The sequence below is a fragment of the Corvus hawaiiensis genome, chromosome 2 (assembly GCF_020740725.1).
Source record: "Corvus hawaiiensis isolate bCorHaw1 chromosome 2, bCorHaw1.pri.cur, whole genome shotgun sequence".
In the NCBI taxonomy this organism is placed as follows: Eukaryota; Metazoa; Chordata; class Aves; order Passeriformes; family Corvidae; genus Corvus; species Corvus hawaiiensis.
The window spans coordinates 34003520-34020299 of record NC_063214.1 but is presented as its reverse complement, the minus strand read 5'-3'; the positions used below and the strand labels follow the sequence as shown (position 1 = coordinate 34020299).

General features: G+C 47.0%; 1 protein-coding gene across 3 annotated transcripts in view; it reads right to left on the bottom strand.

Annotated features, from left to right (window-relative positions):
• MYO7A (myosin VIIA) overlaps positions 1 to 16780 on the bottom strand; it is a 64166-nt gene that overhangs the window by 22162 nt on the left and 25224 nt on the right. For all 3 annotated transcript variants that reach the window (XM_048294335.1, XM_048294337.1, XM_048294338.1), the window contains 12 exons: positions 13115 to 13252; positions 10238 to 10396; positions 9798 to 9890; positions 8362 to 8456; positions 7134 to 7218; positions 6051 to 6269; positions 5794 to 5901; positions 5035 to 5244; positions 4273 to 4476; positions 3307 to 3483; positions 1553 to 1642; positions 192 to 319 (listed from right to left, as the gene is read on the bottom strand). In XM_048294335.1, the coding sequence (XP_048150292.1) occupies positions 192 to 319; positions 1553 to 1642; positions 3307 to 3483; positions 4273 to 4476; positions 5035 to 5244; positions 5794 to 5901; positions 6051 to 6269; positions 7134 to 7218; positions 8362 to 8456; positions 9798 to 9890; positions 10238 to 10396; positions 13115 to 13252 (1706 nt within the window). The remainder of the gene's footprint in view (positions 1 to 191; positions 320 to 1552; positions 1643 to 3306; positions 3484 to 4272; positions 4477 to 5034; positions 5245 to 5793; positions 5902 to 6050; positions 6270 to 7133; positions 7219 to 8361; positions 8457 to 9797; positions 9891 to 10237; positions 10397 to 13114; positions 13253 to 16780) is intronic.

Here is a 16780-nt window from a genome sequence, read left to right as displayed (position 1 = left end):
TGGGCCTGATATGGACAGTAAGAAACATGATTCAGCCCAGCCTACATTATACAACACAACCATAAAAATTACAAAATGAGAGCTTTGTAAAGCAGCAGACAGTATCAAACTTGTTTGGGTAACTCAAGAAAAGCTCAAGGAAGAAGGAATGAAAAGAATGGCATGTTCATGCCTTTGTCTTGATTTCTAACCTTAAGGCTGGCCTGAGGATGCCATTACCAATAATGAAATGGAGCTTCTCCAGGTTGGAAGTGGGTCGGTCTTCAAGCATGCTATTACCCTGCAGCGTGGACTCACCATCGTGAAGTCTCTTTGTCACCTGCCAACCAGACATATGGGTCTCTTTCAGGACAGCCAGTTACTGTGTCCCCCCCCACCCCCATCCCAAGCATGTGGTGCTCCCCCAGGAGGACTCTTCCACCAGCCAGGAGGGTTCTCAGTAGTTCTCCAATTTAGGATTTTAACAGCAATGGGAGGGTTTGACTGTGTTGTCTTTAATCATGTATGGGTGAAATTAAAAATGGTCCTGTCTAGTCACACTTCCACCTGCTTGGTCTTTTCCCAGGGTTTCTACAATGGCACCCTTGCCTCCCAGCTCTGAGCTGGTCCTGCTGCTGGGAGAGAGCCACCAAGGGTCTTGGGAATAAACCCATCTTATTGCCAAGGAGGACCTGTCCCTTTAACTTAGTCATACTAAAATAATCATCAGTGTTTTAACTGGCAAAATGGACCTATTCCCCATGCTAATGATGCAGCTGAAAATGCATAAGCATGGTGCTGTTTGTGAAAACAAGGATGGCATTCATCTGCCTACCAGCTCGCTGTCTCAGCTAGTCAACCCCACCTCCATTTAGAGAGATGAATATTTTTAGAGTGTGTTCAGAGTCAATTAGGGTGAGCTGGACTGGGTCCTGTTTCTCCCCACTGACCCTTAAGGGAATATCTCACAGAGCAATCTTCATGCTTTCAAGCAGCTATAGCCAGGTGAGATGGTGCCTGCTCTGGAAATGGGCACTCTATTAATTGTTTCCATCACCCCCACCTGAAAGATTTATCATTCCTCACTCTTTTGAGATGGGATTTTTCAAAAGCTCTCAGCTCAGCGTAACTGCTCCCATGGGGAGTTTTGTCCCTGGCAGTGGAATGGAACAGAGGATGGGTGAGTGCTGTTGGAGACCCCACCTCTGCTATCTATGCCATGGTAGAGGGCAGGAAACTAAAAGCAGGGATAACATTCAGACCATCACAGAGTGGTGGGAGGTATCGGCAGCTGGATGGAGGGCTGTGAAAGAGGGGAGGGAAGGTGCTGGATGGATGGAGAACAGGAGCCGAGGGGAGGCCGGCGCGAGGTGCAGAATGACTCAAGGAGACACGGGAAGCCAACCTTTCCCCTTAAACACTCCTTAAATCTTTCAGGCAGAGAGACAGGTAGCGCCAAACCCAGAGGAGGGCTGGTTCTATGTTGTCTAGGGAAAAGCAGAAGAGAGTCAGAGAGGGCTGCAGACAATCCAATGGCACTTGTGCTGCCAGGCGGCCAAGCGTCTCCCCTCACCTCCTCCGTCAGTTTGGATTTCTTCTTGAGTGTTAAGGAGACCAGTTTGTGCCGCACACTGTTCTTCTTGTGCCCATCAATGTGAGTACTCTGCAAAGCAAGAGGGGTGGATGCAAAGTGGTGAGACGCAAGTGCTGAACAAGTGCTCTCCCTGCCTCACCTGGGCTCCTGCAAAAGACCATTAATCCTGAGCAGAGAGTGAGATGTTTCAGAGGCTGGTGAGAACCAGAAGTCTGGACACATATTCCTGTGCCCCTTGATAACCCAGGGCTGGCTCTGAATTTTGTAGATATTCTCTAATCAGTAAGTGTCCTTCAGATCAAAATTATATATTGGGAACATAAAAAAAAAGTTATGTTGAATACATGGCTGATTCCTGCTTAACCCAGGTCCACCCAGTTCTGCTGTATGACAGTGGAAATGAGATGAGCAAGACCACTCTCTGAGACAAGCCATTTGCACAGCAGGTTTTTAGCTGGAAGCCATCTAGACAGGGATTCATGGACAGGTAGTTACCCACTGTGGTTTCATAACTTTTAATCAGCCCTGTGCTCTATCAGTTTTCCCAGAAGAATACCTTTGATGTGGGACAGCTCCAGGCACTGACTATGTATCATCAAATTACTTGCTGGCTTTCTACTTTTATAGCAAACTTTTGGACCCAGTTAATCTCTCCTCATTTAAGCAGCTTTGAACAGACCATGATTTCACACCCAATCAACACTTTGAGTCCTGTGGCTGTGATGGTTTATATCCATTATAAACATGAGTTGGTGCTGTAAACCTGGATTTGCATATTATTTCACTCCGGCATCTTTCGTACTGTGAAGAGATGTTGCAACCACAGAAAAAAAGGACAGCTTAAATTTTCCTTCTCTACTGTACTACCTGATATCTCGATTGGATAAAATATGCCTTTTTGTAGTAAACAAGCAAGCAATTGTGGGTAGAAGGAATGAAAGGTGATTCTTGGTGTATATTTTTACAGAATTATGATCCTGACGCTATTCTTGTCCAGAAGGGGAAGTCTTGTCTTCACTGGAAGAAGTATCATAATTTCTAAGAATGAGGAGATTTGTTAATTTACCTCTGCAAATGCTGCAGAGATTTGTCAAGAAAACTTCTTGAAAATTACACAATGACATCCAGAAGATGCTAATAGCAGAGAATATCTTGTCCTATTGAATAAAGCAATTGCCAAAGATGGAAACGTATCAGCACTGTGAACATTGATTTATCCAGAACAATGTTTTGTCTGGGAAGGATATTAAGATGAAGTCCTCCAGTGATATCCAGAAGGCACTCAGGATGCAATAGGGATTTACTGTTTTAAAAATTTTTATTTCCACAGTTTAATCTCCTGGTAACTAATTACTTCCTGCTCCAAGATTAAGGACACATTTTTAAATTAGTCTCTTCTGACTCAGGGCAGATCAAAAGGAAATCCCCAAATAAGAAACATAGCACATTGCATTCCCCCCCTGTATTTTAGCCCTGTGGGGTGAAGGAGAGAGCTCAAAGTCCCTTGAGAGATATCAGGGCACTTCCGTCACTGGGGAACATTCAGTTCCTCCTGTGAGGGAGGGACAGGATCAACATCTGACACACAGGCAATTCTCCCTTCGTAGCGTAAGCGCAAATAAAATCATCAAACTGATTGCCTGCCACAAACCCCACAAGTCGTTTCTTTCCAACACATTTCAATATCCAACACCTAATAATAACAACATCTCTTTTACAGCTGCAGCAGTTACCTCTCCTTCTCCCTGCAGAGCCTGCAGTTCTTTCTTATAGGTCTTCTTCCCAAGAGTCTCATAGATTTTTGTCATTACTGGTATCTTCTCACCACCATCACTCATGGCAGTGTGATATTTCGGCTCGGGGAGGTCTCCCATGAAACGCAGGATAGTGATCCATACAGCAAGTGCTGCCTATTTGAAAGGAAAGTTACACTCCATTAGCTCCCACCAGGGCAGTGGAGGGGGTGGGCAAGCCATCCCACTGTGGTGTCTCTGTACATCTGCAGGAGATAAAACACTTCCCTGCGTCACACGTGAAGTTTTGCCTGCGGCACACGTCCCCTCTGAGCATGCTGGGTAGGCCGCTGGCTGGGACCACATTCAGGCTCTGTGTTTGTGCCACCACGAATGTGTTTGTGAACCCTACCAGGGGTTTGCTTCTTGATAGGAGATGCCAGCCTTATCAAGGGGCAGAGACTTGCAGCTCCTAACCCACTGCAGAGGGAAAGGAGAACCACAGCGAAGGCAAGTTCATGAATAATATAACGTGCATTATAGCCATGCAGATTCAACCCATTTCTGCTCTTGTACTGCTGGCTATGGGACAAGCGGTTCTTCTCTTACAGCTCTGCCCTGGTGTGTATGACAAGGTAAGAAGCAACTTTTCCAGCTCCCTAGAAGCTTTACAAGTGCTACTCAAACAACGGTTTCCATTGCCCATGCCCTGAGCCCAGAGCACCTCATTGTCTTAACACAGATACCAAGGTCCAGAGATGGACCCTCCTCTCTAATGCTCCATCCCTCTAATATTCACTGTCTTACCAGCACTCAAAGCATGCCCGTGGGACAGTGGCCACGGACACATGTGCAGCAGATGAGTGTATCCCAAATGGAAACTGCTGGTACCTTTTGGCTGGAGGGTTACCCAGGCTTGCTCCAACCCACCCAGCCCTGCTCAAGGATTTTCATCCCCTGCCTCACCAACTGGTCTCCTTCATCTTCATGGTACAAGAGAGGCTGCTTGAGAGGCCGGCGGATGTACGTGTGTGTCGTTGTGCCCTGGAAATACGTGGCAGCAAACTTGGCAAATTTATACTCTGAGAGGTCTTCCTCCTCCTCCTCAGGGAGAGGCAATGCTGCATCCAGGTCCTCTTCCTCCAACTCCTTCTGGACTTGCTCAAGATCCTGTTGTGGAAGGACATGTCAGAAACTCAGCATGGCTTTGGCTATCAAAATACCATTTTTCTTTGGGCCTGAATTTTCTGTCAGTTTGATTTCCATCCCAAAAGGAAAAGTCAGATGGAGAGAAAACATGGAATATAGCTCTGGAGCCCATGCAAAGCCCAAGCTCTGAAGGACATGCCTGTGCCCAGGAATGTCCCTAGAGCAGAAGAAGAAGTAACAAGCATGGCCCCACTCACAGCATGGGGAAAGGGTGTCTAAGAGCTAAATGCCTTGAGCTGTGATGAACCAAAAAGGAAAGATCTCAAAGGTCACAGGTCCTTGATGACCTTATAGTGATACTGCTCTCCTCCATTTGGTAGTCCCAGGGAAAGCGGCCAGTCTGCCTGCCCATCTCCAGCCACAGCATAGTAACACTCTGGGGCCACACAGGAGAGCCTGGCCTTGAAGGAAGCCTTCAGAGACACACTTTTTTACTGCTGTACTCTTCCTTGACCTATTAATATTTTGCTTTTCTCATGTCTTTCATGAGATAGCCAGGCTCCTGTACATCTCCAGTACCTCAAAGCCATTGGGTGCCTGGCCTTCCTGGCCAGGCAGGGAGGAGGTTGTCCCCAGGAATCCGAACATTTTGTCCACCATTTCTGAGTCATTCACTGGCTCGTTGCGAGCTCTCTCCATTTTTTCTAAGAGCTCTTTCTTCCGACGTGCTTCCTCTTTCTCCTTTACTTCTCTCTCTGCATCTTCCCGTGCCAGCTGGGCCAGGCGTACCTGCAAAAGGACAAGTGCAATGACTGAACTGCTCCTTCCAAAGAGCTGGCAGTAAATTCCACAGGGCCTGGCTGTAGGAAGGCAGGCTGCCTGGTGCTTAGAGCACTATACCCGTATCATAACTTGAAGCAAATCAGCGACATGTCCATGTCGCAGTTTCCCAACTGCAGAAGGACAAAGCAATGCATTTTCCCCATTCCTTAGTGCCTGTTTAGGGGTGTTGGTCCATGTCCAGAAACTCTCACTGACCTCATTTTTTTCTTTTATACAACAGCCCTGCATGTCCACACACACACAGAGTGTCCCAGTTCCCCTTTCATACAATAGCAAAAGCAAGTGAATAATAACTATAATCTCTAGCATTCCTGTGCAGCAAATCAGAAATTCTGGAGCAGCTTCAAACTAATAAAGCACAGAGTACTTTAGAGAATTAAATACAAACCACTCAAGCAGGGCAGAAATCCCTTAGATATTTTTGTCATTGCCCCTCAAAGAAGCAATTTCCTGGAGAACAGACAGAACCCCAGAAAGAGATCAGTCCCCACGTACTTGGTGTTTCTTTTCTGCTTCCTCTTTGGCTTTCTTGGCACTCATCTCCTTTCGAAGTCGCTCCTCTTCTGCCAGCCGAAGTTTCTCTGCTTCCAGGCGTCGATAATACTGTGGGAATAAATAGAAGAGCCTTCTGAATAGGAACCAAATTATTTTTGGATTTTTTTTTCCTTTAAAAATGAATCCCAAGAGCACATGATACAGAAGCATGTTTTTCTCCCCTCTCCTCATCTCTGTTTCTCCTCCATGGTACTCACCTCCCCTCGGAGGCGCTTATAGAGCCTTCGGGCAATCATGCCCCGGGCGTAGGCCTGCACGGTGAGGACAGCCCAGAGGCGGTGGCGGAAAGCCCTACGGACCAGATAGCCCCGGCATCGTGCCTGGAACTCGATGATCTGCCGGCGAGCCATATGGTACTGCTTGTGAAGCTTGCGGGATCGGTACAGGGCCTGCAGCCTCAGGAAGCCAATCCTCATCTGCAAGAGGGAGCAGGATGAAACCACCCCACCAGCCAGGGGCTCACCCACCATAAGCAGATTTCCATTGCTAATCTCCTGCTTGCACGGCTGTAAATAACAGCCACTGAAATCAGTCCCCAAGACAGCAAACCTTCTGGAGGGAGGTTTTCCAAAAGGGTGGGGAAATGAAGCCCTCTGGCTGCTGCATTGTTTCAAAGCCCAGGAAGGACAAACACAGTTTCTTCCCCACTGAGCCTTTGAGAGGCTTCAGGATGTTGGGTTGGTCATCCCAAGTAACCACAAGCCATGAGGGTTGTTCCTGTGGAGGTCCAGCAGCTGCAAAGCTCCTGCCTGACAGTCAAGATGCTGTTTGATAGCAGGAGGCAGCATCCTAGACAGCCTGGAAAGTGGCTATTTCTATCAAGTTGCAGGCTTGGAGGATTATATTGAGATACTTTAGATCCCAATATACTTCCCAAAAGACCCTGCTGTTGGGTTCAGAACCAGCTGGAACAGGGAGAGAAGAGGACTATGGATGGGTTGGTGAGAAACTCAAATATGGCCCCACGTGGAGATGGAGTCTATTTTTCAGAGGCTCTTGAGTTTCCCGCCATCTGGAAACTAGGGGAAGACTTACAAAACCCCAAATCATCAGTTGGTGCAATGGACACTTAAGTCACAGGCAAAAGAACAGCTAGGAGGTGGTCTCTTCAATGAGAAGACAGAGCAAAAGAGCAAACTTCCTTTCATTGCTCCAACTGATAAAAGCCAACCTCACCACTTCTTACATTCAATGGGACATTTTTAACCAGAAGTCCTCATGTATGTCCCAGGTGAAAGAGGCAGGAAGGCAGAGGTGTGAGGAAGCACCCGTGTACTTACAGCACCATAGTTCTTCCTGCAGTTATGTCCACGCCAGTATCTCTGAATCATCAGGACTGAATTTCTCACTTTCAGGAAATTGGACCTGCAAAGTCAAATTTCAAAGTCAATTTCAATCATTTGCCTCTGGTTCGGCCACAAGTTATCATCATCTCCTGGGCCTCACTTCTTAGAGATTTGAACCTGAGTGTCCAGATGGAATAAACACTGCATTTTTGGCCTGAAAATGTCTCCTTCCCCAGCTCTCTTTGCTTTCAAAAAACATCTGTAGGGACTCTCTCTGAGAGGTCTGGGCAGGCAGATTATGCCCAGTTATGGAAATGAGAAGAGCAGGAGATGCTGAAAATGGTCCCCACTTTCCCCCAGCCCTGCATCCCCTTCTCACACCTAAAATCTCTTCCCTATGTGTCCTTCCCATTTTGTTCTAGCACCTGAAAATGGATTGAATCTCACCCAAATATCAAGAGCAAACCTCACCAACACCACCCTGCTATCCCTATCTGCTCTTCCAATCCTTCCTAGCCTGACCTGATTCTACCTGCAGACAACATAGAGACAATTGTGTTAGGAGGCCTTGGGGGTCTTACTAGGATTAGTGTGTGAAAGATTGATGAGTTATTCAGCAGGTGCCCTTTCTGCAAAGCACCACCTGAGTCATACCATGGCTTGGATGGTAAGAGAGAACAAAACCCCAACAACTGTCCCTCCTCCATAGGTGAAGCCTGTCCTCGGCTGTGGCTCCCCCTCTTCATCCACAACAATCCTGTGAGCTCCCTGTCCTCCTCCCATGTCTGGAAACCGGGTTGCAAAGGGAAGACTTCTGAACCCCTTGGGCCTTGGGGAGAGCAACTTTAGTCACAGTAGATGACCCAGGGTTCCCTCTGCAGGAGATCTTGTGGTGATCTCCACAGACTGGAGTCTTAGGGTTGCCTTCAGCAGGCTCAGACTCCCACTGCTGCACTGTCATAGCAAACACCACATCCCCTGAAGACGGCACTGAACAGGGACAGAAGGTCCTATTCTGTCCAGGTTTGAGGCAGGTAACACAGTTATCCTCTTGTTTCCTCTACTGTTTTCCTTTAGTACTCGCTGTACCTGAGTGTCAGCACATCAGGGTCCCCTCTGGTCATCTGGGCACAAAAGGAGTGACGCAGCCTCCAGGAGCCACTTGCTGGATGAAGCATCCCACACAGGTCACCTCCCATTTGCCAGTGGGGTTCATACCTACCTGTCTTTATACCCACGGACCACCTTCTGGATGAGGATGACTTTGTCTGTGATGGCCTTGTCTCTCTCAATCTCCAGCAACATGTCGTGGTGGTCCTGTGGGAGGAAGCAACACAGCACCAATGTCTCAAGCTCTCCCTCTGCCTGATATGTGGCCAGAGAGGGTGGTACAAGACCCGTCTCCAGGACAGTTGTTCAAAATAAACTCTTGGGTCATTTTACGTCCCAAGTGTTACCCCACCTGCTCACTGGGGAAATGCTAACATAAACCCTAGTGATCTATAGTCTTCATTCCCAAATGAAACAGGTCATCCAGAAGCTGCAAATGCAATACTTCACAGTCTGAATTACATTGCCCTTCCCTGCAGAGCTCCCTCCTACTGCTCTCAGCCATGGGACCAGTTCCTAGGAGCACTGGAGAGGTTGGTAAGCAAACTCCAGGCTGCCTGGATCCCATTACTTCTTCTAGCCAAGACTGCAATGTCTCCCTACCCTAAGGAAAAAACCAGCTCCTCGAAACATTGAATTTCCTTTGCCCTGAGGCTCTCAGATGCACCAATCCAAGCTTTACTCTGATTCCTCCCATGCTGTGTGTGATTCAGCTTTCTTTCCCAGTCACGGCAAGCTGAGCCATGCCACACTGGGTGCAGCAGAGGCAGTTCCACACATTTCCTGCTTTGCTCGACCTCCCGCGGCCCCTTGGGGCCTCCCAATTTCTCTGTTTCCTGTCCTGACAGCTGTGAGATCTTGATAACAGGCTCTGGAAAGAGCAACTAGTGAGAACAAGCTCTGGGGAAGAGATGGGGTTGTTTGTGCTGGCAGTGGGATTTGGGGGTGAATTTAGGTGTAAGCAGTCAGGGTTTATAGTTGAGATTTTTGCTCAAGAGAAGCCTCATCTTCCCAGAACAGCACAGGAATGGGTTTGTAAGGAAAGATGAGTGTGTATGGGGCTGCAGGGCACCTGCAGTGTTGAACTGCTCTGTGTCAGCTGGACTGATGCAGAAAAGGAGACTGTAGGCACATCTTGGGTTGCACAAGGATGTGCAGAAAGGAAAACGAGCCTATTGTGCTCATGTCCCTCTCTCTGCAGGGCTCTGTATGGGCATCCCTCCTGCTGCTGTGCCTTTTTGGGTGAAGGCAGGAGAGGAAGCTGAACCACTCACCCCAGGAGGGAAAAGGCTGTGCACTGGATGTGACCACTTTTGTGTCGGTGTGGTTTTGTGAATTCATCAGTGCTGGCACAGTGTCAGGACTTCCTCCTGCCTGCTGCTCCTAAACTGGCCCCTAATGTTCTGCCTTAACCCAGGTTCTACCCACTGACATGCCAGCCCAGAGACCATGGAAAAGGGTCATGTCTTATGATGGAAAGGAAAGGGTAGGACATGCCTCCAGAGGCAAGGATCCAAGATGGTGGGGGGAATGTGGAGAACCACTCACCTTTAGAAATATCTTTGTCTTGCCAATCTGCCAGTCATCATCCTTCCCCAGCACTGCTTCAGCAATGCGCTGGCATGTCCCACGCAGGTCACCCTGATAGAAAAGGGGTTGGGATTCACCAGGACCAGACTCACCCATCGCTCCTCCCAAGCCCAGTGTGAACCTTTTCTGGTCCCAAATCCTGCAGTTTTCTGCTAGTGAGGTTCTTATGGCTTTACTGTCACCTCATTTAAGATGAGTGAAAGGGACAGGCTGAATACGGCTAACTGTTCCTGCCAGCCCTGTAACCATTTTTCCTTCACTTGGAAAGCCCAGAGCACTACTGTGACACCTGGGGATCAAATGTTGCATAATTGTTTTTGGAGAGGATGTGCACCCCATAAATATCTCTGGAGATTCCCAGCAGAGAGCAACTGTCACCTGTGAAAGAGGATTCTCACCTGCTTGTACGCTGGCTTCACCCCCGGCATGAGCACCCGGTAGCGGTCCACGAACTCCACAAAGGTGTAGCGGATGGGGTATCCAGCCCGGCGGATGCGGATGGTCTCCATCATCCCTGAGTACCTCAGCTGACGGACGCACAGCTCCCGATCAAACAGCTGGGGAGGTTACAGGACACTGGGGTTTGATTGCAAATCTTTTAGGGCTCGTTCATTGTACTTATGGGCAACTATGTGCTCCTGATGAGGCACAGACTGCTGGAGACAGTTTTGATTTTCTTGTTGGGGAAGATGAAACAGGAAAGCCTTATAAATATGACTGCCTGACAAAAGATTTTGGGAATATGAAAAATATAAGCGACATCGAAATGAAAGCCGCTTTTGAAATACCAAGTCTTAGTTACTGAACAACTGGAAAACAATGGTATGGCCGACTGAAGGTAATCCCCTCTTGATTGAACAATACCCTCTGCTTGCAGGCAGGTCCAAGCATCAGAGCAGACCCTACTAGCTCAGCAGAAGGGGTCCAAAGAGTAGTTTTTAGAAGTTAAGATGTAACACTCTATGGTAATATAAGAACTCTTATAGGCTGTATGTAAATGCTATAGGATTTGTATCTTGTATTAGATTGGTTAGTGACAATTAGAATATTCAGTACAGAAGATGATTTATTGTATTGTAACCAGGACTTCAGACACTCTTACTCACACTCTCTTACTACACTCTCTCTCACTACTTCTTCTTCACTCTCATTCCTCTCGCTCTCTCTCTCTCTTTACTTACCCGCTTACTCTCTTTCTCTCCGGGGCCTGCTCCGAGCTGAGTCTGGCAGCTCTAAGCAGTGCCCCTATACCCACGCCCTTTGCAATAAACCGCATGTTCCAAGATCTGACTTCAGAGATCTCTCGTCTACGCCCGGTCCAGACTGAAACCAAAGCCCCCCGCATTTTCTTTGCATGGTTTGTTATTGAATTCATCCCATGCCTTTTTCTTGGACTAACCAGAACAATACTCAGAAACAACAGCATGAGATGATGTACAGACCCAGAGAACTCCAGCCAGCATCCCGATACAAACAGTTTTTTTGCCCCCTAAAGCACATTTTAGAAGGAAGTAAAAGTTTTAGAATAACATAAAGTAACAAACAGTCAGGACTTTCCACTGACCTTTCACTTCCGCTATCCCATTTCCTATCACTATCAGTACGTTTTCCTTCAAAGGCAGGGACAGAAAATGATCTCTCAGACAATGTTCTCTTTTGCAATCACCCTGAACAGCTCTGTGTGCCTTTATCTGGGATTTCTTTTCCTTTGGATTATTAAACCAAGGCCAAAATTAAATTTAGCAAGAAATCACATTTCATATCATACTGCAGTCTCTGATTCAGTGTTAGCTCACCCATTTCTTTAATGGGGAGATTAATTTCTCTTTGTCTAATTCTTTCAAACCTGGAGCTGATTTAATGTCCCACTGGAAGTTCTGTAGACAAATAGGTCGAACAGAGACTTCTGGCTTAGTACTTGCAAGAGCTGATGAAATACAGACTTCCTATGCATGACACAAAATACCAGACTGAATTCCAGACACCCAGGTGTAAAAACAGCTCAGAGTCAGGGCATTTGGAATAATTTGCTAACATCAGTTCAGGATGTACATCTATTTCTCAACATCACCTATGTTCAAAAAGAAGGTCTTGTTCTGATCTCTGCTCAGATGATAATCACAGATCAGACATACTGTTAAATATTTACCCAAGGTATTCCATTAACAGGCTAACAGGTGCCTTTTTACTCTCACCAAAACCAGGATAAGAGCACAGTAAAATGATCTGAGAGAGGCACCAAACCTTTTGTTCTCCATCATACTAGATTCACTGAACAGCAAAAATAAGTTTCAAACACTGCTTGTACATAACAGCTCTGAAATTCAGTATTTTTTGCTTTTTTACACTCATCTGAGCTTTGCTAACAGACACTGACTTCAGATAAAGCCCCAGCTCTGGCCATATTAACTTTATTTATTAAATAAAGCTCTTCCTCTCCAAGCAGTATTGCTATTAAGTCTGGTGAGCAGGTAACAGTGATAGCTCACAGCATCAGTGTCTGATCCTGCAAAGTGTGGGGAATGGGATCAGAGCATACAACACCCACCTGCCTTCTTCTGCAAAACTAAGAGTCCCCTCCATGAGCAGTTTGTGGTCAGGAGGATTGACAGCCTTGTCCTTCCTTTTCATTTGCTCCCAGAAGTTTGCCCCCATAGTGTACACTGCTTTTGAAGCAAATCACTGTGAATTGAGCAAGATAACTCCTCTCACATTTCCTCTGTGCTATTTTGCCTCTTTTTCCCTCTGCTTTTAAAACCATGCTTTTGTAATTGGTGAAGAAAATAAAAAGGCAGTGGAAAGGATCAAACAGGATTTAAAATAAGGGAGATCCATTGAGAGCCAAGATTTGCAGGGAAACACCCATGGGAAGATGATTTTTAGAAAGCACTGAACTCTGCCACAGAACATGGCTCAGCTGAAGTCTCTAGCAGGAAGGAGACTACCCCCTATGGAAACGGAGAGGCATTTCCTATAGGATAAAGGGCTGCAGGGTGAATTCCTTGAGATTGCCCTTGGGAAGAAAGGCAGGGTCAGGAGCTACCCCCTGCAAGAAGTTTTGGGGTGCTGTTGGACTGCAAAGCAAGTGCCTGAATTTGCTAATCCTTTTGTGACTCTGTTGCTTGCACGAGAGGCTGCGGGTTGGTTTTCTAAGCGCGCACGGTCAATCCTGACTCCACTGATGCCCAAAGGAGTTTTGGCGGTAGCTCCAGGGCAGAATGACCCCACGGGCAATCCTGTACAAAAAGGAACCAGGAGAGAAAAGCAGGACTTACCATGGGCTTCTTGTACTCATTTGGCTTGATGCAGCGGACAAAAAAGGGCTGGCACACACTGAGAGTCCTCATCAATAGCTCCAGGGAGCGCTTGAACTGGCTGCTGAGCGTCGGTGAGCGCTTCCTTGTCTCTGCTCCCTGCAAAACCGCAGCGGAGTGCACTCAGGAAATGAAAGGATAACAGTGCCTTTCCCCTCTGGCCACATCCCCAGGAACCTCCTGCAACAGCCGGGGCTGGAGTGGGGAGTGGGGCCAGAGGTGGCTGAAAGTTGTGGCAGGAGAGGGGAAGGGCAGAGCCTGTGAACTTGCAATGGCCGGGCTCCGGCAGCCTACTCCATATGGCTCTGTGGAGGCAGGAAAAGTGCCATGATTTAATTTCTCCTGCTTGAACCTTGCTGTGTGACTGGAAAACCCATCTTCCCTATGCAAAGCCATGAGGAAGATCTGCCCATAAGAGCATACTGCCTCTTCTGGGCCATCAAAATTCTTTGTATTACAGCTTGGGGCAATACACCTGCCCAGGGATGCTCCTCAGGAGCAGCACAGGCTTCCCTGTCCCCATGGATTGCAGCATGGGCATGCCAAACCCTCTGTCATGGTTCCTCATGTCAGGCTGAGCTCCTCCTTCTCCCTGGAAGAAGAACCAGAGACCCATTTAGGGTAAAATATAATCCAGGGGAATGCTTGCTGCAGGGTGACTCTGCAACAGCTCAGAAACTTCTGCTGAGACTCCTCAACCTGTACCACCACAGATTCCAGTTGCTTTTGGAAAAGAAGATTAACTAGACTAAGTGAGGTGAGTATTTAGGGTGAATCAGGATGATTTGGAGTATTTTTCTTAGTTTAGCTCCCTTGGTCAAATTAATAACCCAACCTCTATTTTGGGGCAAGTGTTTCTAAATGAGAACGTATATGTTTCCCTTAAGATCCCTTCTCCCTGCTCTGGGAAAACCTTGTTAAACCACCTCCGAATGAAGTCCCTAGCTCATTTCATGTGCCAGCCACTATTACCTGAGCTCATGACACATCAATCACAGTGATGCTGTGTGTCTAGTGGGGTCTGGTGTTCAGGGAGTCTTTGTGGGGCAGCAGGCAATGCTGAAAGGTTGGAGGAAAAGTTTGGCACCAGGAGGCAACTCTCTCTGAATTAAAAACAGGGTGAACATGTGACATGACCTGATGGCCAGAGAATTCCCAAAGGGAGGATTCCAGCAGGATTTTAATGCATTTTTCTTCCAAACATCCTCTTATTTGCAGGTGGTCAAGCCATGTGTGGAGTCACAAAATCCTCATCTGCACTGGCCTTGCTGCCACATTTTGCAGTGTTTATTTGCATATTTTTGTTGCCGTGTTTATTTCTACTTTTGCTAAAATCTTTACATATGCTTCATCACATAGCACTAATAACCTTCAACATTCCCACCCCCCCAAAACTGAGGAATTCCATAGAATGACAGAACAGTTTGGATCAGAAGGGGTTATAAATTCCCTCTAGTCCAACCCCTTTACCACGAACAGGGATTTTACAGAGCTCAGGTTGGATGTGATGTTGAGACAAACCCAATCAAGACAAACACAAAGTCATCATGGAATTCCAAAAAGAGAAAACCCAGCTCATGCAAACACCACAAAAATCTGGCCTGCTTGTCAAGAAGAGCATGGGGGGCTACCAGTGATCTCTCCCAGCAAAATCCTCCCCAGAAGGACAAACTGCTAACAAATCTAGAGTAATTAATGGACACAACTGCTACCTGCAGAGCATGGTAGAGTCTGATGCTCGTATTTTGTCACAGATTTTCTGAGGAAAAGGCTGTTTCAGCAAGAATCCTGGTTTGAAAGGCTTTGATGAATGTTTTCTTATCACTTTGCTAATTATGCGTGCAGGTCACCTCTGTGAGATGTGGAAGGATAGCCACAGGGGTTAGAAGCAGCAACAGGAGCAGAGCTGGCAGTTGGAAACAACTGCATGTTAGCCAAATTTTTGTCAATTTGGGCTTGGCTGGGAGAGATCATTTTTAAGCCATGGTATTAGGAAGGCAGCAAGACTTTGTACAAGGGGTCTACGAGGGAATGCAGGAGTGGTTTGCTCCCAGACAGCAAGAAATGCCTCTCCAGCTTGCTGGTGCCTTGCATTTCTTTCCTGCATGCATCCAGATCTGGCAAAAAGCACTGGTGCCATCTCCATCCTTACATCTGAGAGCTTTTTGCTGGGAGGGGTTGGAAGGAAGGGACAGTGACCAGAGAGCAGCTTGTCTTCCTGTCCAAATAGTCAGAGTGGTCTGGGCTCCCCCTGTCAAGACCACATCATCCCATTCAGGGATGACATCTCAGGGCCTGACTTTTGTGCACAGACCCCTCTCAACAGTGGGCATCAGCCCTATGGGCACTATTTGGGCTCTCAGATACACAATGAATACTCTGACAAGTGTTTTTCATCAGCTTCCTCCTTCAGGGATAGGTGACACCACTCAAGCAATTGTGGTTCCTTCTGCCTCACCTCAACAGCAGCTTGGAGAGAATCACACCTCTTCCCTTACTTCAACAAAATGACCCCAAAAAGGAGTGAAGCAGCCTGTCAACACAGCCTAGCAAGGCACTAAAAAGACAGAATTTACTGCAGAGGAGAAGCATTTTCTTAGCTAAAATCAGACCCAGTCCTCATAGCCTGATGGGAAAAGGGCTGATACATTCTGCTTTTCCCTGGCCAGACACTTCTTAGCTTTCAAACTCTGAGACTGTAACATCTTTGGGACTCAGACTCTCTCTTCACTTGTGTGCATACAAAGCCCAGTAGAACGGGAGGATGAGACCTGTGTGCCGTGGGGAAGGATGAGCAGCATTCACAGGTGCTGTACCCAAAACTGGGGCACTCAGTCTGTATTCTGCACCAAAGGAAGAAAAGACTCAAAACCAGAAGAGAAAAATGAGAAAAAGAAGACAATTCAATGATTTACAGGGAAGAAGCATGCAGAAGAGAGTTTAGAATGATGTGCAGACCAGCACGACATTTGGACATGCTCCAATTCTGCTTCTTTCTGCCATCTCAAGCCAGTCTGAACTTTGGAGGTGCAAACACATACATGGCTGTTTGCAGTAACACCAAGACAAAAGGCAAGGAGAATGGCAACTACAAGGAGAAATGTCACTGAGCCAGAAATGGTAGAAGTTATTCCTTCTGTCCCTCTGCACCTTCTCCTTGAAGGAGAAGGCTGCTGGTGCACCAGAAACACCATCAGGAGATGGAACCTGCTTCAGTGGAAATGCAGAAAGATGAAATACTTGAGGAGAGTTAAGGAAGGAAGGAGAAGCTTGTATCACCAGCAGTACTTTGAGGAAAGGTTCTGGACAAAGGACTATCTTCCCATCTCTTTAGGATTATAAGGTAACTGAATTGGGCCATGCCAATGGGACATGCAGTTTCTGAGAAAAAAGATGCTTATTGTTTGTTATGTTTTTATATGAAATGTCACTGGGGTGGCCTTCAGGTGACCACTGAAAACTGAGGCCACCTCATTATGCAGTGTCATATAGTGAAGAGACAGTCTCTCTCCTAAAGGCTGTGCAGTCTGGAAAGTGCCTTCCAATGCAAAGTTGCAAAGTTGACTTGGGCTACATAACAGTGCCGAGTATCACTATTTTGAACTATAAGCTTATTGACATGCATAT